The sequence below is a fragment of the Acanthaster planci genome, linkage group LG04 (genome assembly GCF_054643075.1).
Source record: "Acanthaster planci isolate LZ-2023a linkage group LG04, COTS_SCS, whole genome shotgun sequence".
NCBI lineage: Eukaryota > Metazoa > Echinodermata > Asteroidea > Valvatida > Acanthasteridae > Acanthaster > Acanthaster planci.
The window spans coordinates 828,893-850,300 of record NC_141780.1 but is presented as its reverse complement, the minus strand read 5'-3'; the positions used below and the strand labels follow the sequence as shown (position 1 = coordinate 850,300).

The following is a 21,408-nucleotide window of genomic DNA, read 5'->3' as shown; positions in this document are numbered from 1 at the left end:
TTGCAATCTTTCCCACTTTATTACGACTTTCTGATGATGAAGAAAACAATTTGCCCCTATTTAGATGTGAAAATTGACCATGTCAATCATGCTAAGTGTCCTTGCAATCTGTGGTTGCCTGTACATTTGAATTAAGAATTGGGAACATGAAGGATCTGTTATAAAAGTTGGAACAAGGATGTCGTGAACGCCCCTTAGAACCCGTGACGAAGTGCCGTGGCGACAATGCTGGCCTAAAAGGTCATGCGGTACACACATGTACATGTATTAACACTGATGGTTGAGCTTGGTGGTGCTGTCCATTGCAAATATGAACGCTGATGTGATTTCTTTATGGAAAGCCTTGTCATTTGAAGTAGAAATTTTTCATAAATCCACACTTTAATATCGACTAAACAAATGAACTGCTTGTCAATTAGTATTTGCTAAGCTAGATATATGATTAACCGAAATAACGCACTTAGGCTTACACTAGCTGTACCCAAACTCAGGCTGCTACCCTTTATAAAAAACAATATTATCAAACAGACACAAGATGGATTTTGGAATATTACATAAATTAGATATTTATTGTAGAATTAATTTGAAACTGTTTAATATGGTCGATTTTTTTCCAGAATATTTCCAAGCAACATGTACACGAAGACCTCTACTTATACTCACTGTTCGGGTAAGAGGTGATGTATTTCAGTTTAGATCAGAAAGTTCATGCATGTTGCGGAGTAATAAGTCGGCCGGGTGCAGTTGCGACAAAGAGGCAAGTCCCTTCAACTTGCGTGTTTTAATAATTACTGGGTTAAATTTGCTCCGAGGGACAACAGGTAAGGTGTTTTTTTTTATTTGTTTGTTTGTTGGGTTGTTGGGGGTTGTTTGTTTGTTTGTTGGGGTGTTGGGTTGTTTGTTTGTTTTGCTTCACCAGAGTTCATCAACTTTTTCAGCATTTCCCAAGCGCTCAAAACAGTGTGTGTTCTCCCCCTTCCAGAAAGGGTACGTAAAAATGGGTGGAGATTATGAAAACCGAACCACTGTTCTTTTTCTATACCAGGCAAGATATGGGACGGAGGGGTAACCCCCTTACCTGTCCCATGCCTGTCCAATCCCTATACACACTCTAGACTATTAGTATTGTTACCTAACACATCCCCCAGAAGTCTGTAAAGAATTCCTGAGATTCCGATCAAACAATGACCAACACAAAGGCGGGGGGGTTCTCTCCGTCCCATATCTTGCTTCAAATGTCTTTTTCGATCGAGTAGTTGACCTCCCGCGCCGCCCGATCCGACGTAACTTTTTCATGTTCCATCGACCTTCATGAAACGTAAACAACCTAGTTTTTGTACATGTACTTCAGAAAGGCTTGTGTCAGGTTCGTTCCCAGGGTCTGCCTCGACTCGCACTGTCCAGTTCTAGTTTAGCAGTGAATTCATATCATGGGGACGAATTCGAGTATGTACATGGCATGCACGCTGATCGTGTAATAAAAGTGAAACGACGAAGATGGCGTGAATCGGTCTGTGAAGGTTTGGCCAAGTCGTCTTTAAAACACGTAAAGTGACACTGACAGATATCAAGCGATGTAGCAAAGTCTAAAATTTTGTGTAGAGGGTGGGTAAAGGTAAGTTGTTCGTCAAACCGAGAGCAGCGTATTGATTTAATGAACGTCAGGGCTGGGCCCTATTCTCGAGGTCGGAGGTCTGGAGCCTTGTTCCATTTGGCATTTGTTTATTGCATTTACGTCTGGCAACTCTCCATTCACTTTGTACAGGGATTTACATATTTTCCTCTTTTTTGGCAGCAACGTGATAAAAATAACTAGAACCTTTTCAGTACAGTGTGGGAAATGCTTATAGTGCATAAATAGTGAAATTTCGGGCACATTTGATGTAAAGCCTTGGTTGCAAGTTCTATTAGATTTTGAACCATTTTCCCCATCGACTGCTAGGGGGGCTTCGCAGTTTTTGCCCCTTTAAGATTTAAGTGTGAAAGATGAAATAGCTATCAATTTACCAATCAGAGATAAGAATCAGTGGTGTCATCCTGACCTTGAGAATTTCAACTTTGTCCATGTCATACATGTTCAGATGTTCAGGCATGTCGGGGGATGTTGCCCATACCCAGTGCAAAGGCATTGCCATGATTGACTGCCGGCTGAGGGCCATTTGCATATCCCTGACCCATGTCCCATTCCATGTTGAACCTGGTAACATGCCAAAAAGCCCCATGACGCTATGAAAAAGGTCGCAGTAACAAAAGGCCCCTCAAGTTATATGCAATTTCACATACACCAACATTTTATTAGTAGGCCTATAACAATATGGCCAATTCACAATAAGCCAATTTCCCGTTTTGTCGCCATGTTGATTTTACCACCCCAACGCATTGAAGTGAACAAAGCTAGAGGGGAACAGATTATCTACATTAATAACAATGGCGAGCATCCATTGGCCAAACGTTATGCAACATTGTTGTCATGAATTCGTTCCCCTCTGGTAAGTCTTCTGAGCTTGTGCACATGAAACGTGAACAAGGCTTATAGAGTCCTCCAAGAGTTTGCAACGTGTTGCCCAATCACAATTCGCGAAATCTGTCGACCCAATGCACATTTGGAAAGAGTCAACAGATTTCGCGCTCTGTGATTGGTCAATGTGTTGCAAACTCTTGGAGCCGCACTAATGTGAATCGTCCGTATTAAAGTGCAATTCCTTGCTTTTCATGAAATGCATAGCAAACGACCGCCCCCTACGCATACGCGGACGACATGGTGCCTTACTCAAAACATGCGAGTGGAAAGAAGACTCGGCCCCAAACCGCCAATTTTCACTGACTTTAAAGCTTGGCCCACATTCTGTCAGTTACATGTATCTGTGACTTATTCACATCTACAGCTCTTCTGTGCATGAATAAGGGACTGTCGGTTGCTATGTTTTTTGCGCATGTACAATTGCGTACTACTAGACGAACATAGCACGTTCATGAATCACGACAGAAAGCATAGAGTTGCGCTAAATTTCCTGCAAAATACGTTTTCCGCGGGGGGGGATTTTGTAATTTCAACACAGCATTTATGGAATTCAGGAAACAAGACACTTGTGAACAACATTCGAGCTGCCTCTGCTAGGTAAAAATGTGAGAAAAACCTGTTGACAAAAATTTTGCTATGACATGAGGACTTTATATCCTGGATGTTATTCGCAATACAATGTAGACGAAGTCCACTGGGCTAGGTTTACCCCCAGAACTGTGGGAACGCAGCAGGTATCAGACCCCACAGTTAATGGACATAGTAAAACTTGTCTACAGTACATCATGTGCAATTGATAGATTTAGAACAGTGTTAAATGTCAATTTGACTTCTTTTGGTTCTCATTGTAGAGGAAACCCAGATGGACCATGCTGATCATCCAAGCTATGGTGGTTCTAGTGACTCGGAGGGTGCCAGTGCACGGCCTCCCACAAAGAGGGCCAAGTCTAAGGCCAAGGTGTGGGAAAAGGTAGCTTGGTTTACACGGCGGCCTCGAAGAGAACCGGAGACAGACTCCGTCTTGACAGGGGAAGATGGAGGAGCAGCCTGTCTGCCTTTGGATGTGATGGACATTGACGATGTCCCATCTTCCAGCTCCAGTCATTCTCCAAATATGAGCCAGCCGCTCTCAGAGTACAGCTCATCAAGCGAGGGTGATATACATGTAGCAGCTTATGGCAACACCTCCAAAGATGCTGAGGACAGCCAGGTGGTATACCAGAACTGTGTGCGACCAAGCCTGGTGAAAGCCATGTTTGGCAAGAACCAGGGCAGGGGACGTGATCGGAAGTTGCAGAGCTTCAAGAAAGAAAAGAAGAGCACCAAGAGGTCAACGAGAGAATTTGCCAATGATGGGGATCATTTCTGGACAAGTAAGAGCATCTTTGATGATAAGGAGATCAATGGGATTGAGACAAAGCAGCCGGCAGCCACAGCAGTAGTTGAGTGGGACATGAAGACGCTGCAGTGTCATTGCCCAGCATGCTGTTCATGCCGTCACAGCAAGTCAGATGTTAGTTTTGCCAGCTGGCCTCGGAAGCGAGCCTGCCCTCTGCAGTTGAGCTTGCGGATGGCCAAGGCCAAACTCCCGATGGCCGTCCAGCTTGCATCGGCTCAAGCACACTCAAGCCCTGAGCAAGAGGTGAGAGACAAAAAGCACCACTCTCACTCAGCTTGTCTTCCTTCCAGCTCTGAGCCCCTGGACAAAAAAAGAATCCAGCCACCCACAGACGACCTGCAACCCCTTGAGTCAGTGCCATGCTGCTGTAATCGCACAGCTAATCATCATAACAAATCTAGAAGTCTACCAGCCTGTGTCTCTCTAAGCTCCCCTAGTCTTCACCCTCACGTCACCATCTCCCAGCCATCTTCACCAGACCACCTCACTGTCTGCAGGAAACGGGATATCCGCATTACCAAGAACCACCGACCATCATCCCAAGGATCTAAGACTGCATCCCATGAGGTCCCGTCGAGGTCTCGAGGTGGTAAAGCCAAACCTTCAAGTTTCAACTTGGGGGTTGAAGGGGCAATATTCAAGCACAGAATGGAGGTAAGTTGACTCCCTGTTCACAGTACTTGCCACCTGTCAGATTTTTGCTGTGTTTTCCAAGTATAAATTGCTGCCTTTCAAAGAAACACAACCTTTGTAAGAATTTTACATGAGGCATTATTTCCATTTTTTTTTACAGCTGATTCAGTTGTGGTTTGATGAATTTAGCGATCAACAAAAGAATACCATGATAAAGCGTCTCGTGGTAAGCTTCCAAGTCTACATGACATGAGTGTGTCATACACGTGTGTGTTCAGATTGTGTCAAACCAAATGTGATAAGCAAATAATAATTGGGATGTGACTTTTCCATGCTACAGTGGATCTAATATTTTCATTCTAATAAAATCTTGAATTTGTGTGTTGAAAGATCGCATGTGGAGCCATTTAGTTTGGGAAATTTAGTGAAACACAGACCGCCATGCTATACAAATTGCAACAAACGACGTACTGTATCTTTTGTCTTTCAACTAAGTGTTACTTTTGCCTAAACAGTAACTTGAGTAATATTCATTCTTAAATTTTTGACAATTGGCCAAACATGGAAATTGTGGATTGGAGTGGTGGAAAAGAAGGAAAGTTTATTGGATATTCATTTTGCTTAGGTTTTCAATTGAAAATGGTATTTTTCTAACTTAAAATCTAGCATAAAAATGAATGAATAAGTTCATGAGGTAATTTCATACACTATTCAATACACTGGTTTATTGTAGGAGCAGTGCGACCTTCCACAGATGCACATGTTGTCTGTTACCATGGCACCCATCCTGCATCAAAGCTGCCCACACAATTGCCAAGACCTGTTGTCATGGTTACCTGCTCAATTATCCCTTCGTATTCTATCCTACTTGGACCCAGGTACTTACACATGAAAGGAGTGTGAATTTTTCCCTAAACATCAGAATTGCAATGTCAGATGTAATTTAGACTTAGCTTGCTTGTCAATAAACATGTTAATGAAGTGACTCACCTTTTGGCGTTTTAATTTTCAAGTTTTGGATAATGTGTGGTTTGTTTCCGCTGCTTAAGTTTGTCCAAAAAAATCATACTATTAATTCTCTCCATTTTCCACTGAGCAGAAGTACCTCTGACCTTAGCTCTTGTTAAATTTCACAGTTAGTTTGTGTAGGTGTGCCTGCGTCAGCCGTGCATGGTACGAGCTAGCTAATGAGCCTACATTATGGCGTAACTTGTGCCGACTTCCCAAGTGGGCATTGCCCAAGGCTGAGGAAGAGAAGCAGATGATTAACCACATCTCATCCTATATCCACGTAAGTTGACAGTCACATTGTCAAACATTGTAAAGAGACTTCACAATTAATAACCTCAAGCCCACTCAGTAATAATGCTAAGGTGCTTACCCTTGCTACCATTTCCCCTGGTTTGAGGAAACTCAGTGTTCCATCGCCCATCCATTTTTTCCCTACAGTGGAAGCAAGCCTTTGCTGAACGCTATAGGCTGAGACGCAATTGGCTGAAGGGACTGTGTTCTGTCCGCACATTTGAAGGCCACACGCAGGGCATATCTTGTGTGCAGTTTGATGACACTCGTATTGTCAGTGGGTCCTCGGACAACACAATCAAGGTTTGCCTTGAGAAGGATCTAAGTTTACTCAGGACTTGTCATCTGTCGGCTTAGGATTTAGGACAAGTAACTGGGGACTTGACTGCAGTGATATGAGAAATCAACAATTAGGACTTCAGATTATTGTAACAAATATGCTTGCCACGGTGATTGGAAACTCTAGTGGCGTGGTCGTGAAATGTAACCGACACTTGACTGCAGCGATTAGAATTATGACCTATATGGACTTGAGATTTGAACCGAGGCTATGTCCAACTCAGCTACTTGTGGCTTAGAGTAACTCACATCTGTAGAAAGTTCCCGTAGTCGGTAGTCATTAACTTTCAAAGGCATGTGCACTTTCTTGTCATTGTTACAACATTCAGATGTAGTCTCTAAGTGGAGCAGAGTGATTTTGAACCCTGCTAACAAAATTTGACCATATTGGCATGAAACCTGATATTTCTGACTCCTGTTAACTTAATTTGGGACAAATTAAACTTCAAAAATTACTTCAGACAACAGCGAGTTTAAGTGTTCATGTCTTGGTTCTTTCTTAGGTGTGGAACATTCGCACCAATTCTCCTTGGTCAGTACAGACCCTTGTTGGTCACTCAGGCACGGTCAGATGTCTGCATCTTCAAGGCAGTCAGCTAGTATCAGGTTCTACAGACCGTACCATCAAGGTACAGTGCCACATTCCTGTCTCCCTGCCTAACCATAAAATCCATCGGTATCCTACAGGCATTAGAGTTTTATGTACATGTATAACAAATGTACCTGTGTGTTGACTGAAGTGTAATAGGGCTTGAGTTGGACCAAGAGAGGGTGCAAGTTTCCTATCAACAGAGGCTCCTTTGGTAGTGACTACACATCACTCATTCACGAATGACTGTGAAAAACAAGTGTTGCAGTCAAATCGCTACCAACGAAATGAGCGCTTCTGACCAACGTGGCTTTTTTCAACCGATGAGGGGGTGCTCCTGCTCAGGGCAGATAGAGGCTCAAAGATTGGGCCATAAAATTCAGCATTTTGTAGAACTGCCTTGGATGCAGTGTAATGAACAGCATTTGTGTTCTTCTTTGTGTTGATGGTATAATGCTTATAATGGAGTTACATCTGCATTAAGTAGACAGAAAAAGCTCCCAGCTTCTTAATTATTTACCTGTCATGTGTCACCATCATTTCACGTATTCTAGCTTGGCTTGCAACTTTTCCCTGGATGAGCTGATTTCTTGTTTTCCACCTTCCATGTGTGCAAACTGAGGAACTGAGCATGGTACTTCCTCGGTTTTCTGACTTTGTTTTGCCATGATGTATTAGTCCAACACTTGAACAGTTTTTAATCTCAAAATGATTTTGTACCTTAGGTGTGGGACTTGTCGATGCAGAATAGTTGGTCAAGTATTGCGTGTCGTGTGACTATGACTGGACATGAAGACACTGTCCGATGCTTGCAGGTGGACGATGAGAAGGTGGTCAGTGGCTCCTATGACAAAACGCTTAAAGTGTGGGACATCCGGACAGGACATTGTCGACACACACTCAGGTATACAGAAGGTGCAAGGGGGATTGTCTATTGCAAATAGGTTAATATGACTAGACAAAAACGAAACGAAACTTCCAACTTTTAAGAATTTGAATTGAAGAAATGCAGCTGTTATTAATTTTGGTGCCTTGTAGTGGAATTTTGTGTCAGAGCGATGTACAGGCCTGTCATGTTTTGCTTTACTGTTCACTGATGTGTTTATGTTACAAGTTATATATGGAGCATTTTCCAAGATCTTGCTTGCTCAGATGGAACCTGGACTCACAAGGATGTGATTACTAGCGCAGGCAGTCTCACCAGTTGAATGTTTCAGTTGCTTGTCAGCTGGCTTGAGTGATTTATTCTGGATAGTCTAGATGGTGTTTTGTTTTTCAACAGGGGTCACACAGGGGCTGTCTTGTGTCTTCAGTTCGACACAACAAAAATTGTCTCAGGATCAGCAGATAAAACCATCAAGGTAAGTCACTTTCTTTGAACATGACATTGCAGAATTCTTCAAGATCCACCACTTTTTGGATTTTTTTGAATGTCTATACTTGAAGGGAAAGTCAAGCCGCTGTTGTTTTTTTATAAGGTGGTTTACCCCTTGATAGCAAATACAAAAAAATTAGTATGGGGGACGAAAAGTGGCCATCGGCTCTTCTGTCCTCAATGGACCGTGAATGGGATCATGAATCCATAGATTACGACCATTTCCATTCTGGGGGAGTGAAGACTTATAGAAACCAATACAGCATGCTTTCTGTGGACCTATGAGGCAGAGAAAACAGCATCTCAAAGGCAATACAGTTTTACAGCTATAGACACACAAGCTTGCCTGGGCCAAGGAAAACATGTGAATCTTTCATTATAAAAGATAGGATGGGGTGTAATTGTTGGTTTGTACGTCTTCAATCCCTAAGAAGGGAAATGGTCATAACCTGAGGTTCACAACCCACTTCACGGCCCTTGGAAGGCAGAAAAGCAGATGGCCACTTTTTGGCCTACTATGTACAATTGCTCCTCCAGTATAAAAAAATGTGAACAAGTAGAATTCACGGTTGTTGTCAAAACATTCGATCCTCATTTCTGCCTGTTAGAAAGGAGAAAAGCAGATAGCCGCGTTTCGGCCGCCAGCGAATGAAAAAAAAGGTAAAATCTGCTTTTCTTGAATCAGAAAAGCAGAAAAATAGAAAAATGCATAACCAAACAATGTTCGTTCTGCTTTTGAGGTGGCAGAAAAGTAGAGAAGTCAAATTGCATGTTACCAGAACATAAAATCTGCTTTTCTACCATTCTGATATCAGATAAGCAGATGGCCACGTTTTGTCCTCCATAACATGAGTCTTTTTCATTACTGCTCTTTGTTTGGATGTAGATGAGTCTGGAATGCTTCTTGCTAAAATAATGGAATATTTCAGATTCATCTGTAAATACTTGAATGATTTCTTTGTGCTTGTAACTTCTCAGCTTTGTTGATTTTTCTTTTCTTGTGTAGATATGGAGCCTAGCCACAGGTTCTTGTCTGAGATCACTGGAAGGCCATCGTGATGCTGTAACCTGTCTACAGTTTGATGCCAGCAAAATCATCAGTGGTTCCCTGGATAGGAACTTGAAGTTTTGGGAGCTGACTACAGGCCTCTGTACAAGTACTATAGATTGGGCCCACTCAGAGGGGCATACTGGGGTCGTAAGGTAAGATTTGACCGTGTAGGCATCATGCAAAACTACACTATTGGTTGAATAATGAGAAACGTAACTCACTGATAGATAATTCAGTGCCATCTCTGACATGTCTCTACACTTAATGGCAGTGTTGTAAATAGATCATTTTTTTCCCAAGTCAAGTGGCAAGTCCAATTTTTCCAACTCAAGTCAAGTCTCAAGCCAAATTTTTCAAGTCAAGTTTGAAGTCAATTACTTTTTCAATTATCGCACCAAGTCAAGTTTTCACATGCAACATGCCTGTGTAATTTTCAAATTGGAGTACAAAAACAGAAAATGTCATGCCAGGTTACCGTACGGCTTCTTATCCGTTAGGCCAAATAGCCACTTTATCTATATACTGAAAGGTCACTACCTTCAGGCATGTCAGGGTAGACATGGTGTCGCACAAGGCCATGTCGTACACATGCAGATCCATCACTACACGTGTATCATTCAGCAAAGAATTTTTTATAAGTTGGTGTTCAGATTTTTTGAAGACAAATTTTAGAAGAGAATGGAAAACCCAAGAAAGTATTTTCTGTGGTCACAAGAAAAACATATAAGGCTCTACAAGTCTGAGGGAAGAATACAATTCCCCCCCCCAAAAAAAGGAAAAACGAAACAGTGGTATCCCTTACCACTAGCGGTAGCAGCCAAAGACCAAGGACTTCTTCATCAATTGAACAACGAAACCCCCCAAAAATTTACTCTTATATTGGTAAATTGTTTGCTGGTGGATCTGAGACTTCTCAAAATTTAAAAAAAAAGTGTTTTTTCCGGTTCTGAATCCAGAAAGTCCTTGGATCCATGCACCAACTTGAAAAAACTCTCACCATATCCATTATACCCAGCAAGAAATGAGACCGAGGGGTACCCCCCCCAACATGTCCAATCCCTATACACATTCCAGACTATTGTTACTTAACACATCCCCCCAAGATGTCTGAAAAGAATTCCCCAGATTCCTGCCAGACAATGACCAACACAAAGCAGGGGGGTTTCTCTCCGTCTCATACCTTGCTGCATATGATATCCATGCTCGCTCTACAGTAGCATGGTTCCCATCTGACCAGTCGCTAACATGCAGTGCAAGACCACAAGATGTATGAGAACCAGTTTTCATGTGCACATGTTGAAGTGTGCATTATATTAGAATTCAAGTACAATTTTCATACTTTTCAAACATTCTCTTTCTACACAATTTTTTGTCGAGTAAAATGTCGTAAAGGCATTAACTATTAGAATTTAAATTTTTTTAAAAATCATAATGAAATTTTTAAAAATTAACTATTTCCAAAGCATCTCTTGTTTATCGATGAGAATTCTTGCTTCTCGTAAACTGTATTGTAGTAGTCTTTGTTCCAGCTGTTAAAACCCAGTGTAACATGTTTAGAGTACAAAGTATTAGTTGATTATGTGAAGTAATTATACTTTGTCAGTGGATGGTAATCAGACTGTACAGGCACAAAACCACTTTCTCCATTTGTGTACACCGCGCGTGATCGACCAGTCTGTCGAAGCTCACTCAACGCTAGGATTCATTACATGGACTTATCTTCAATCATGCTTCAATCGTCACCTGATAATATGCCAGTGGATGCACCTGAAAGTTACTGTTCTTTAATAATTAGAAGAAAACCTATGTGTTAATGTCACTTGTCAATAAAATCAGCTTTTGTCAAGTCAAGTCACGAGTCTTTCTTTTCCTAGTCAAGTCTCAAGTCAAAAAAATAGCAACTTGAGACCGACTTGAGTCTGAGTCAGTGACTCCAGTCAACAACACTGCTTAATGGGTTTATACATTATCAGTTTAAAAGTAGTTGCCATGCTCTAGTCTATCAGGTTGGCCTCATCTGCGTAAATCACAGTGCTGTCTGTAATTCTCTGAATACATGTAATTCTCAAATTTATACCACAGGTTTCCATGTCAGATCCAGCATGGGGAGGGGTGCAGCATTTATGCAATGAGTGTGCTGGAAATGGACATGAAAGTAGAACACTCAACCATGGCATAGTTTTGCCTCATTTTTAAAAGGTCATGAAATGACCAGTTCAGGGTAGAAGAAACTAGAAAACAGAACAGGTATCATCCCTCCAAACAAAATGAGAAATGGGGGTTGAAAGGTGCACTTCCCTCTGTAGCCTCTACTTTTTTTTTTGAGTCCTCGTAGAATTTCATTGTTAAGATTGAATACATTAACAGGTGTTTACAGGTTGCGAGTGGCATTGTTTAGTTGTCCCTGGAATTCAACAGGTGCAATCTGTTCAGAATTTTCAGACGGCTTTACATTATTGAGTGTTTGTTATTATACAGATGTCTGCAGGCAGATTCCTGGCGTGTAGTCAGCGCATCGGATGACCGCACACTCAAAGTCTGGAATCTAGAAACTGGCGAGCGACTGGTCACTCTTCGCCATCATACAGATGGGGTCACTTGTCTTCAGTTTAACAACTCCAAGATTGTGTCAGGATCATACGACAAGACCGTTCGACTCTGGGACTTTAGCTCTGTATAGTATATGATGCCACAGGTCTTGTTGACTTGCTCATTACTGATCAAATCATTTCGTTCAGTGTACTTGATAATAGTCTATTATGACTACATAAATTATTGCATTGTTCTCCTGAATCAATGTGGAAAGAACCTAGCATGGAGAGCCTCTTGTTGAATGTCCACAGTTCGTCGAATATACAAAGCTGGTTGAATATTGTTAAGTATCCACATATTGTTAATCATTGACATGCTGGTGGGTATCTTTAAAGTGGTGGAGATCCACAGGTCGTTTGCAACTTGCTCAATAGCTACATTTGTGACATCCACAAGTGGATAAATACATACGTATATATCCACAATCATTAGAACCTACATATTGTTCCGTATGTTGAAGTTGTCACTGTGCATAGGTTGTTTCATATCCATGTTCTATAGTCACTCATTCAGTGTCAACACATAGTTCACTGTTAACAGGTCATTGATCAACAAGTTGATGAATATATCCACAATCATCAGCATCCACAAATTGTTCAGTGTGTTGTAGTTGTGCATGGGTTGTTTCATATCCATGTTTTATCGCCACTCACTCGGTATCAACACATAGTTCATTGTTAACAGGTCATTCATCAACAAGTTGATGAATATATCCACAATCATCAGCATCCACTAATTGTTGAGTGTGCTATCGTTGTGATTGTGCATAAGTTGTTTCATATCCATGTTTTATAGCCACTCATTCAGTATCAACACATAGTTCATTGTTAACAGGTCATTCATCAACAAGTTGATGAATATATCCACAATCATCAGCATCCACTAATTGTTGAGTGTGCTATCGTTGTGATTGTGCATAAGTTGTTTCATATCCATGTTTTATAGCCACTCATTCAGTGTCAACAGAGAGCTCATTGTTAACAGGTCATTCATCAACAAGTTGATGAATATATCCACAATCATCAGCATCCACTAATTGTTGAGACTGCTATCGTTGTGATTGTGCATAAGTTGTTTCATATCCATGTTTTATAGCCACTCATTCAGTGTCAACAGATAGCTCATTGTTAACAGGTCATTCATCAACGAGTTGATAAATATATCCACAATCATCAGCATCCACTAATTGTTGAGTGTGCTATCGTTGTGATTGTGCATAAGTTGTTTCATATCCATGTTTTATAGCCACTCATTCAGTATCAACAGATAGTTCATTGTTAACAGGTCATTCATCAACAAGTTGATGAATATATCCACAATCATCAGCATCCACTAATTGTTGAGTGTGCTATCGTTGTGATTGTGCATAAGTTGTTTCATATCCATGTTTTATAGCCACTCATTCAGTGTCAACAGAGAGTTCATTGTTAACAGGTCATTCATCAACAAGTTGATAAATATATCCACAATCATCAGCATCCACAAATTATTGAGTGTGCTATCGTTGTGATTGTGCATAAGTTGTTTCATATCCATGTTTTATAGCCACTCATTCAGTGTCAACAGATAGTTCATTGTTCGCAAGTGGTCCATGGTAGATATATTTCATTTCCTTTTGGAAACTGGTCAATTCATTAAGACGTTATTTGAGTAAAACTCCTTAAAAAGCTAATATAGAGGGCTTGACAAAGTATCAGAGAGGCTTCGTGTTGTTAGCTGTGGTTGGCCTAGCCAGAGTTGTAATGAATCAAGTCACAATTTTTGGCGCCTTTAACTCAACTCCTGATGGGTAAATGACTTAACCTCGAACTGAGTCATTCCGAGTAAATGACTCAACTCGAATCTGTTATCAGAAGAGTTAAGGTTTATAAGACTCAAGTCCCAAAAATAAAGCAAACTTCTTTGTGAAATATGTGTAATGACTTACAACCGCTGGTTTATAAATTTGTCGTGTTATCATCAAGAGTTAGATGTGGTGTGACCACACATACATTGCTGTAACCCAAAGGTAAAGAATACCCCCAAATGACTTTCATTTTGATTTATTGCATTGTGCTCAAATATTTGTGACTCAAATTAACTTGAGCTAAATACCTGACTCGTCTCGACTTTATTGACTGATGACTTGAGTCACTGTTGAAATAACTCGACTTGAGTCATAAAAACTAGCGACTTGTTATAACTCTGGGCCTATCAACAAACGAAGTGACTGCCTACATGTACTTCAAGCAAGAAAGATTCTTTTTGCGCTGTTGGCTCATGAGTAATATGTATTCCTACACATCAGGTCTTAACTTTGTAAAAAAAAAGGCTGTTACATCAAAAACATATTTCACTTTTTAATGGGTATACATGTAGGAGTGGAGATAAATAAATTTTTTTTAAACCCAAGGACAAAATGCTTCCAGATACAGCTGTTTGAAGCCGAAAATTGTACTTTATGTTGGAAGTACCCTTTGTACTTGCTGACAAAATGATTGGTGCAAAGCTCTCACACTTAGATGTCAGGGGCTTGTTCTGTGGAGACTTGTTTTCCTAAGCATTTTTCATGGCTGCTTTATGGTGCTTTATACACACTGCCATGTTACACCTTGTATTCATCATGTGACCCAAACATTTCGCTATTAGTTTTCTGAACAAGGTTTGGTACAAATGTTTATGATCACATACCAGTTAAAGTTAAAATGTAGTTTTGTCGTGTGTGATGGAAGAGGGTTAATATTACACTTGGTCATATGTCAATGTTAGAAACACGAAATGTTTGCATGTTCTCCAAAGTAATCTGCTTCCTTCGTATGAGATCAACCTGCAGGGTAGCTGCAGTAATAACCCATTTTCCAAATCTTGGCATGGTTTTCAACGGAGGCATCATTGGTTTCACTTTGCAAAGGTGTCTCGAGTCAGGACTTCAAATGCTTTTAAAGTTGGAGCCCGGAGTCACGTCAAGCAGTCAAGCTTTCAAAAATGCAGAGATCCTGTACTTTCCCATGTCCCATAGTTCGTGTTGTTCATAAGCACTTTTGTGGAATGTTGTGATTATTACAGTTTGTAAAGCATAGAGCTGGGATATTTTGAAGTAACTAAACCAAAGAACTCCAAATTTTAGTGTGTAAATTAAGAATTTAGTATTTACCATTTCCCGTCTTGTATATAATATCAGTAACACAATTTCATTTTTAAAGTGGAATTAAAACAAAAATTTTAAATAGACAAATATATTAATGTTAATGTTTTAACTTTTGGCAGAATTACCTGGAAGTACATAAAATTGGACTCTCATGGATGAACATTTGGACATGTCCCTAGCAGAACACAGGTAAATGCAGTGATTGTGTTCTTAGAAATTGGGACTGAACTGTGCACATGGGCCGTCACAGGTGCTGATTTCAATCCGACTCTAATCTTGAAAGAATATTGAATGAATGTAAGAGAGCTTCAGTATTAGAGAGTTTTTTTCCTAGAAATGTGTTCTGTTCCAAAGTTATTGAAGGTTTTGGTTAGGCTAAAGTGTTGATGAAATTAACTCGTAAGAGCATGCAATTGTCAATGACATCATTTGTCATGCTGGATTAAACAAATTGATAGTTTTTCATTTTTCCCCCAAAGTAGAGCTAGTCAAGAAAAATGTTGAAAATTTTCCTGATCCACTAGTCCTGTTTCTTTACTTTTACGTGCATAAAGTTCATACATTTAACCAAGTGTTTGAATTTGACTTGGGTAAAAGTTCCAAAACTGGAAAGTTTGGTGTTCTGAAGCCAAGATTTGTCATCTCCATTGCAGTCAAGTTTTTGTTGAATGGTGACAGGCTGAAACTTGACAGATGCACTAATACAGCCGTTTCACAATAGTGTGCCACCAAGAGTTTGCCACGCATTGGCCAATCACAATGCGCAAAATTTGTCGACCCAATGCACGTTTGGAAATGGTCAACAAATCTTGCGTTATGATAGTGTTGCAAACTCTTGGTGGCGCACTATTGTGAATCGCCTGTATTGAATTATGTCAGTGTTGTAGATTCACTGAAAGACTTTGAGATGCTTGGTGGCAGTGAACGTACTGGCTCTTTTCAATTTGTGTAAAGTTAGAGCTGTCACGTGGCTTGTGCAAAATGATGCAAATAAAAAACACCCACTTGTACAGACCTGCCAACATGCTGCACTCCTTCCCGAGGTCAGGCATTATCATGCAATAGATTAAAATTTTAAATGAACTAAAGGCTCAGTTATATACCTTTTAATCTATTGTGTGGTAATGCCTGACCTCAAGGAGTACGTCTAGGTTGGCAGGTGTGTTTGTTCCTCAAGTCTCCCATCGTTAGTATCGGCCAGTCATGTTTCAGTGCATTGCCTGTCCAATGTGTGCCCTACTTGCAACAGTGAGCAAAATCTTTTTATAAGCTTGTGGCAGTAGATCAGTAATGTACGTAATTGTAGCGACTAGTTCAAATGTTGACCACCTGCCAAACTCAGTAGTGTGTGATTTTCGTTCTCTTCTGATATTGCGTATTTAGTAATTTCCGTGCTTCTGGGTTGTTTTCAGTAGCTAATTCCACAGCCATTCAGTCACATCCGATTACAGTAGATTAAAGTGTGTCAATACGATGCTCAGTTTATTGTTGTCAATTTTGTTATTCTGTGAATGTTAGATACATTGGTGTAAATGTCAGAAGTCTGCAGCACAGTCTAACGTACCTAAGATGAGAGTAGAGTGTTTTTTGCTGGAATTAAAGGCTGTCATTTAAAAGCGGTGAGACAGTTTTGAGGCCTTCATTACTGTATTTGTGTTCATTTTATAAAGTGTGGTTGGCAACTGTTGACGTTGAAAAATGCTTTTTTAATTCAATCAGCACTTTCTGCATGTAGGCAAGTTACTCATGACTCCCCACATTTTAGACTTGAGAGATTACAGATGCAGCAAAACCAAACTACGACACCTCTGAAATTTGTGTGCCCAACATGAGGGTAAACATCCTAACATCATGTTACATGTATATGCATGATAAAACAAAAATATAAGATTTTCCATCTTGGAGGTAGGGACTCACTGCTTTTGAAATATAAAAATCGTGCTGTGTTTCATAAGACTTGAAATATATCTGGAAAGACAGTGGAGCTTATCTGAGCATACAGGGAGCCAATGGAAGCCTAGCTTGAATGAGATGTTTGCTGTGGCTATCCACACCTTCGTTTTTACAGCAAGTTTGTTTTCTTTTTGTTTGTATGTGCATAAGCATCCTCCATGCTTCAAGCGGAGGCAAGCATTACATGTACCAGTACTGAAGAGGTTCCTTGGACTCTGCGGATTACCTTATTAGAGTAGAAATCGTGTTTTATCAGGAGTGGAGAAAAGAATTTAAAAATAAGCAGAATTTTTTACTAATGGTGTTCTTAGTAACATGCCTTTAAGTTTGCATGCTCTTGATAAGCATCAGTATCTTCAGTTCAACTACACAGCTCTCTGCATAGAAGTAACCAAACCTGTCCGCCCCCCACAAGCTGCTGCCCACTATTCAGCAAGCCGGTGATAACAAGATGCCAAGCTGGTTAGTGATAGGCAGTATGAGTCACAGGGTTTTGTCTTTGTAATGAACACAATGAAAGTGCGAGAAATTTAAATCACAAAAGGCTTGTCAATTTTATTGTCTAACTTGGGTTTTGCCCATCAATTAGCCTAATTGTTAGGATGAAGGATGGAATGCAAGCCCGGTTTCCATCTATGGACATATGAAGCAAGACATGAGACAGAGAGAACCCACACTTTGTGTTGGTCATTGTTTCACTGGAATCTGGAGAATTCTTTTCAGACATGGGGGGGGGATTAGGTAACAATAGCCTAGAGTGTGTATAGCGACTGGACATGTTGGGGGGTACATGTGCATCTATTCTATGGAGTACAAAAATAATGTCATCCACTGCTCTTCCTCGAGTGTGGTACTTGGCAGTTATTCTCTTTAATATTCGCTTAAAGGTCTACAACTTTTCCCCATTTTAAGACATACAAAATGGGCACATGGTGCCCTAACTGTAGAGGCAAAATTCTAAAAAAAAAAACAAATTCTTTAAAATTTCAGCCACTACTACGACCCCATACTGCCAAGCTTGATTGATTCCAGTCCAAATGCTCAAGTCTTCAGCAGGGAATTTGCGATGAGCACATCAGAGCTGGAGTAACTCACATTAAAACTTGCAAGGGTTCACACTAGCTCTACCGAGTAGAGCGTTAGTATTCCTCTTTTTGTGTCATGACGATTCCGCCCAAAACCAAAAAAAGAGCAATACTAACTCTCCACTCAGTAGAAGCCATTTTTTATGACCAAAACTAAAGTTGCGAAAGTTTGTACATGTACTCGTATACTGGATCAGGTAATGAGGATTTAACCATGTATCATTTGCTTATCGAAGCACAAAGCTACGACAAATGATGGTCATCTATCCGTTCATCATGTCATCATTTCCAGTATATGTATGTAGTCTTAACTGGTAAAGGAGCTGTTCATTACCGAGTACATGGGCTCACAGCATCCCGAGATATCATCACTTCGGATTCGGCTACAGGTTCACAGACCTGTGCTGGAGAACCCGATCAAATAAGATCATGTGTAAATGTAGAGCAATAGACGTGCAACACAAAAAGCCTTCACTTCAGAGACCAACGGACAAACCACGAACAGAACACCTACACACACCGGAACACACACGAAAAGTCGCGCTGTGTTCTGCAAAACAACACGAACAGGAAGAAACTCGAACAAGTCACGCAAAATATAGACCAACAAACACTAGCTTTGGGTTTCAGAAACCACAAAACCAAGCAAACGAACGACACTTTACACATAGACCGAACTTGACCAAACGTTACATGAAGGGTGAATGACCAACGACGCGACCGCGTACCGAATCAACAGTATAGTAGTATGCCACACGGTATACCATCGGGTACCGGGTACGCCCGCGCAGCGCAAGCGCAATAAAGAACGCATGCTAGTAGTTTGCCGCCCTCTCTTGTCGAATTGCCATAACGTATGGGCGGCAACCTCCTCCTTTCGAATATGATGCTTTTTTTTTAACTTTAATATATAGTCATTCCATTTCCAACCCAAAATAACCTAAATTGGCATTTTGGGTTTTAAAAATGATTTTCCCTAACCAAGAACTTTGTCACATCCCACGTTTAACAGGGAAAAAGTGATCTATTTTTAGAACAGTTGCATTTTATAAATGTGACGTCACGATCAAAGACCAACAGACCAGACCTCGCCCAACGCGTCGATCGGGACAGAGATTGTTGCAAGTTTTGACAGGTTTGTATTCATTTTGTTATTTCAAATCACGGTTTCAGTGTATCAGTTATTTAAATTAACAGCTTAACTGGTCTTCTGTTGCCTTGGTTTTGATGTAGGATTTGTTAAGCCATCTTAAAATCAAGATTTCTTTCGACAGACGTGAAAGATCCATCGACCAGTACGGTTCGTATTCGGTACGCTGGTCTACAGAAAAAGAATTAACACTACAGACTAGACAAAGCTTGCATTCATACTCATAGTTATAGCATACATGTACACACGATACCATTCACACATTTAAGATCGTACATGTGCTAATCAATGCAACGGTTGTACATGTACCTGACAACATGGTGACATTCTTCATTTTATGATTTCCAAATTATATCGGCCTTCTTTATAGGCAACTGGATTTCAACATTAGGCCCATCTGGATTATATCTTTTGAACCCCGTAAGTTGTAAGGTCCCAAAAATGTGGATTTCCCTTCATCAAGTTCGTGCAAATTCACAGATCACCGACACTTGATTGCTCTGACACGTCTTAGTTTGCTCTAACATGTCTAAGGTTATTTTGAAAAGCAATAAAGTTAGGCCTTTTTATTTCAGAATCAGAATTAACGTACATGTACTGTAACTTGATACTTTAATCTTGACCTGTTGACATAGTTGACAGTGTATGTAATAATAAGGGAATAATATGTGCCTCAAGACTAACTCCAACAGTTTTAGAGGTTTTGAAAATAAACTATTATTGTGATTAGTGTGTAATAAATCATATATTCATTACCAAGTCAAATCTGTATTGCATCCGTATTTTTTATAATTTTGCCGAAACTTTGGAATGGTGTCTTCAAGTTTTTTTAATAATTTCCACAATCTGACTGCTGGCGGGACTGTTGAGAAAAAAAATTTGTATGATGTGATACCAGAGACAACATTAAAAGTGGTATCCGTGGCATGACTGGTTCTGCTATGAACATACGTGAACATGGAGCTACATGTACATGTACATGTGCATACACTGCTCGATCGATCTGTGTGCTGGGTCTACTGTGCTGCATTATCTCTTTTCTGTTGAGAGTTTGTGCTCCTTTCTATACCCAGCAAGAGATGAGATCGAGGGGTACCCCCCCAACATGTCCAATCCCTATACACATTCTAGACTATTGTTACTTAACACATCCCCCCAAGATGTCTGAAAGGAATTCCCCAGATTCCTGCGAGACAATGACCAACACAAAGCGGGGGGGGGTCTCTCCATCTCATACCTTGCTGCATATGCTCCTTTCTTCATGATTTACAGTAATGACGAAATCATGCGTCATTGGTGGATGTACTAGAAAACTTTCTGCAAAAGAACCGGTATAGAAATTCTTCAAGTTTCTGAAGAATAAGAGCATTCTTGCTGTCGTCTGCAGCTACATGTATGCCAGCTATGCATGCCTAAAGCGCACGCACTGTGGTATTGCCTCTCCACGGTAACACATCACAGAAATCAATATTCATTAGATGCTAATGAGTCGTGACGACACGTCCAATTTTAGACTGGACTAGACTGGACCTGCAGGAAAAATGGGTACAAAAACTGTGTTTTATTAACACAAAAACATGTACATTGTATTACAAGGGAGATACTGATAGGGGCCACTTTTATTAGACTTGGCTTTTCTGAATAAGATTCAATATGAGAAACATCAGCATCGTTAGAATTGGTCTTGAAACATGTTCAAGATTGGCTTAGGAGAATGGACGCGACTAATGCTGCTCGGGCATTATTAACATGAAGTCTCCTGAACTGGTCTTGAAAGTTAGTTTAAGGTTTAAGACTGGCCAAGCACATATTTATTTATTCCCATTCATAAATACCTTTTTAGTCAGAGAGTCTAAAGAAGTCCATATATGATGGGCAATATGGGCAATTTTGTTCTAGAATTTTACTTTCATTTTCCCAAACACCCCTATCCATTATGTGGAATATTGCTTGTACAATTTGTCCAATTGATGTGCACGTGGCGAGCCACATGCACACGGACTCTTGACCAATTAGAATCGATCAAACTGTCTTGTATCTAGGTGCCCCCATGTGATTGATGCAGCGGGCATTTTCATTTCTCAGCGGGCAGTATCAAATGTTTATACATGTACATGGTCAAGTTGCACATTGTTGAGTAGGGAGACTGTCTGAGGTATTTGTGAATTCTGCAATAGTAGCTATCTGTTTTATCTGATTATTGCATAAAATACATTTAAAGATGCTTTACAAATTGCTGAATTAATGTAACTGTTATGCATAATTACCCCTAACAGAATGTTAGAGTTACAT

The 21,408-nt window shown here is 40.3% G+C and overlaps 1 protein-coding gene across 1 annotated transcript; it reads left to right on the top strand.

Moving 5' to 3' along the window:
* The first annotated feature begins 1,381 nt into the window (after positions 1 to 1,381).
* Positions 1,382 to 16,567, top strand: LOC110982156 (uncharacterized). Its single transcript, XM_087135578.1, has 11 exons — positions 1,382 to 1,615; positions 3,373 to 4,574; positions 4,714 to 4,779; positions 5,287 to 5,431; positions 5,690 to 5,844; positions 6,003 to 6,158; positions 6,698 to 6,823; positions 7,509 to 7,687; positions 8,066 to 8,144; positions 9,165 to 9,361; positions 11,688 to 16,567. The coding sequence occupies exons 2-11, from the start codon at positions 3,384 to 3,386 to the stop codon at positions 11,887 to 11,889; spliced, it is 2,496 nt and encodes an 831-aa protein (XP_086991704.1). The 5' UTR covers positions 1,382 to 1,615; positions 3,373 to 3,383; the 3' UTR covers positions 11,890 to 16,567.
* Positions 16,568 to 21,408: the final 4,841 nt, after the last annotated feature.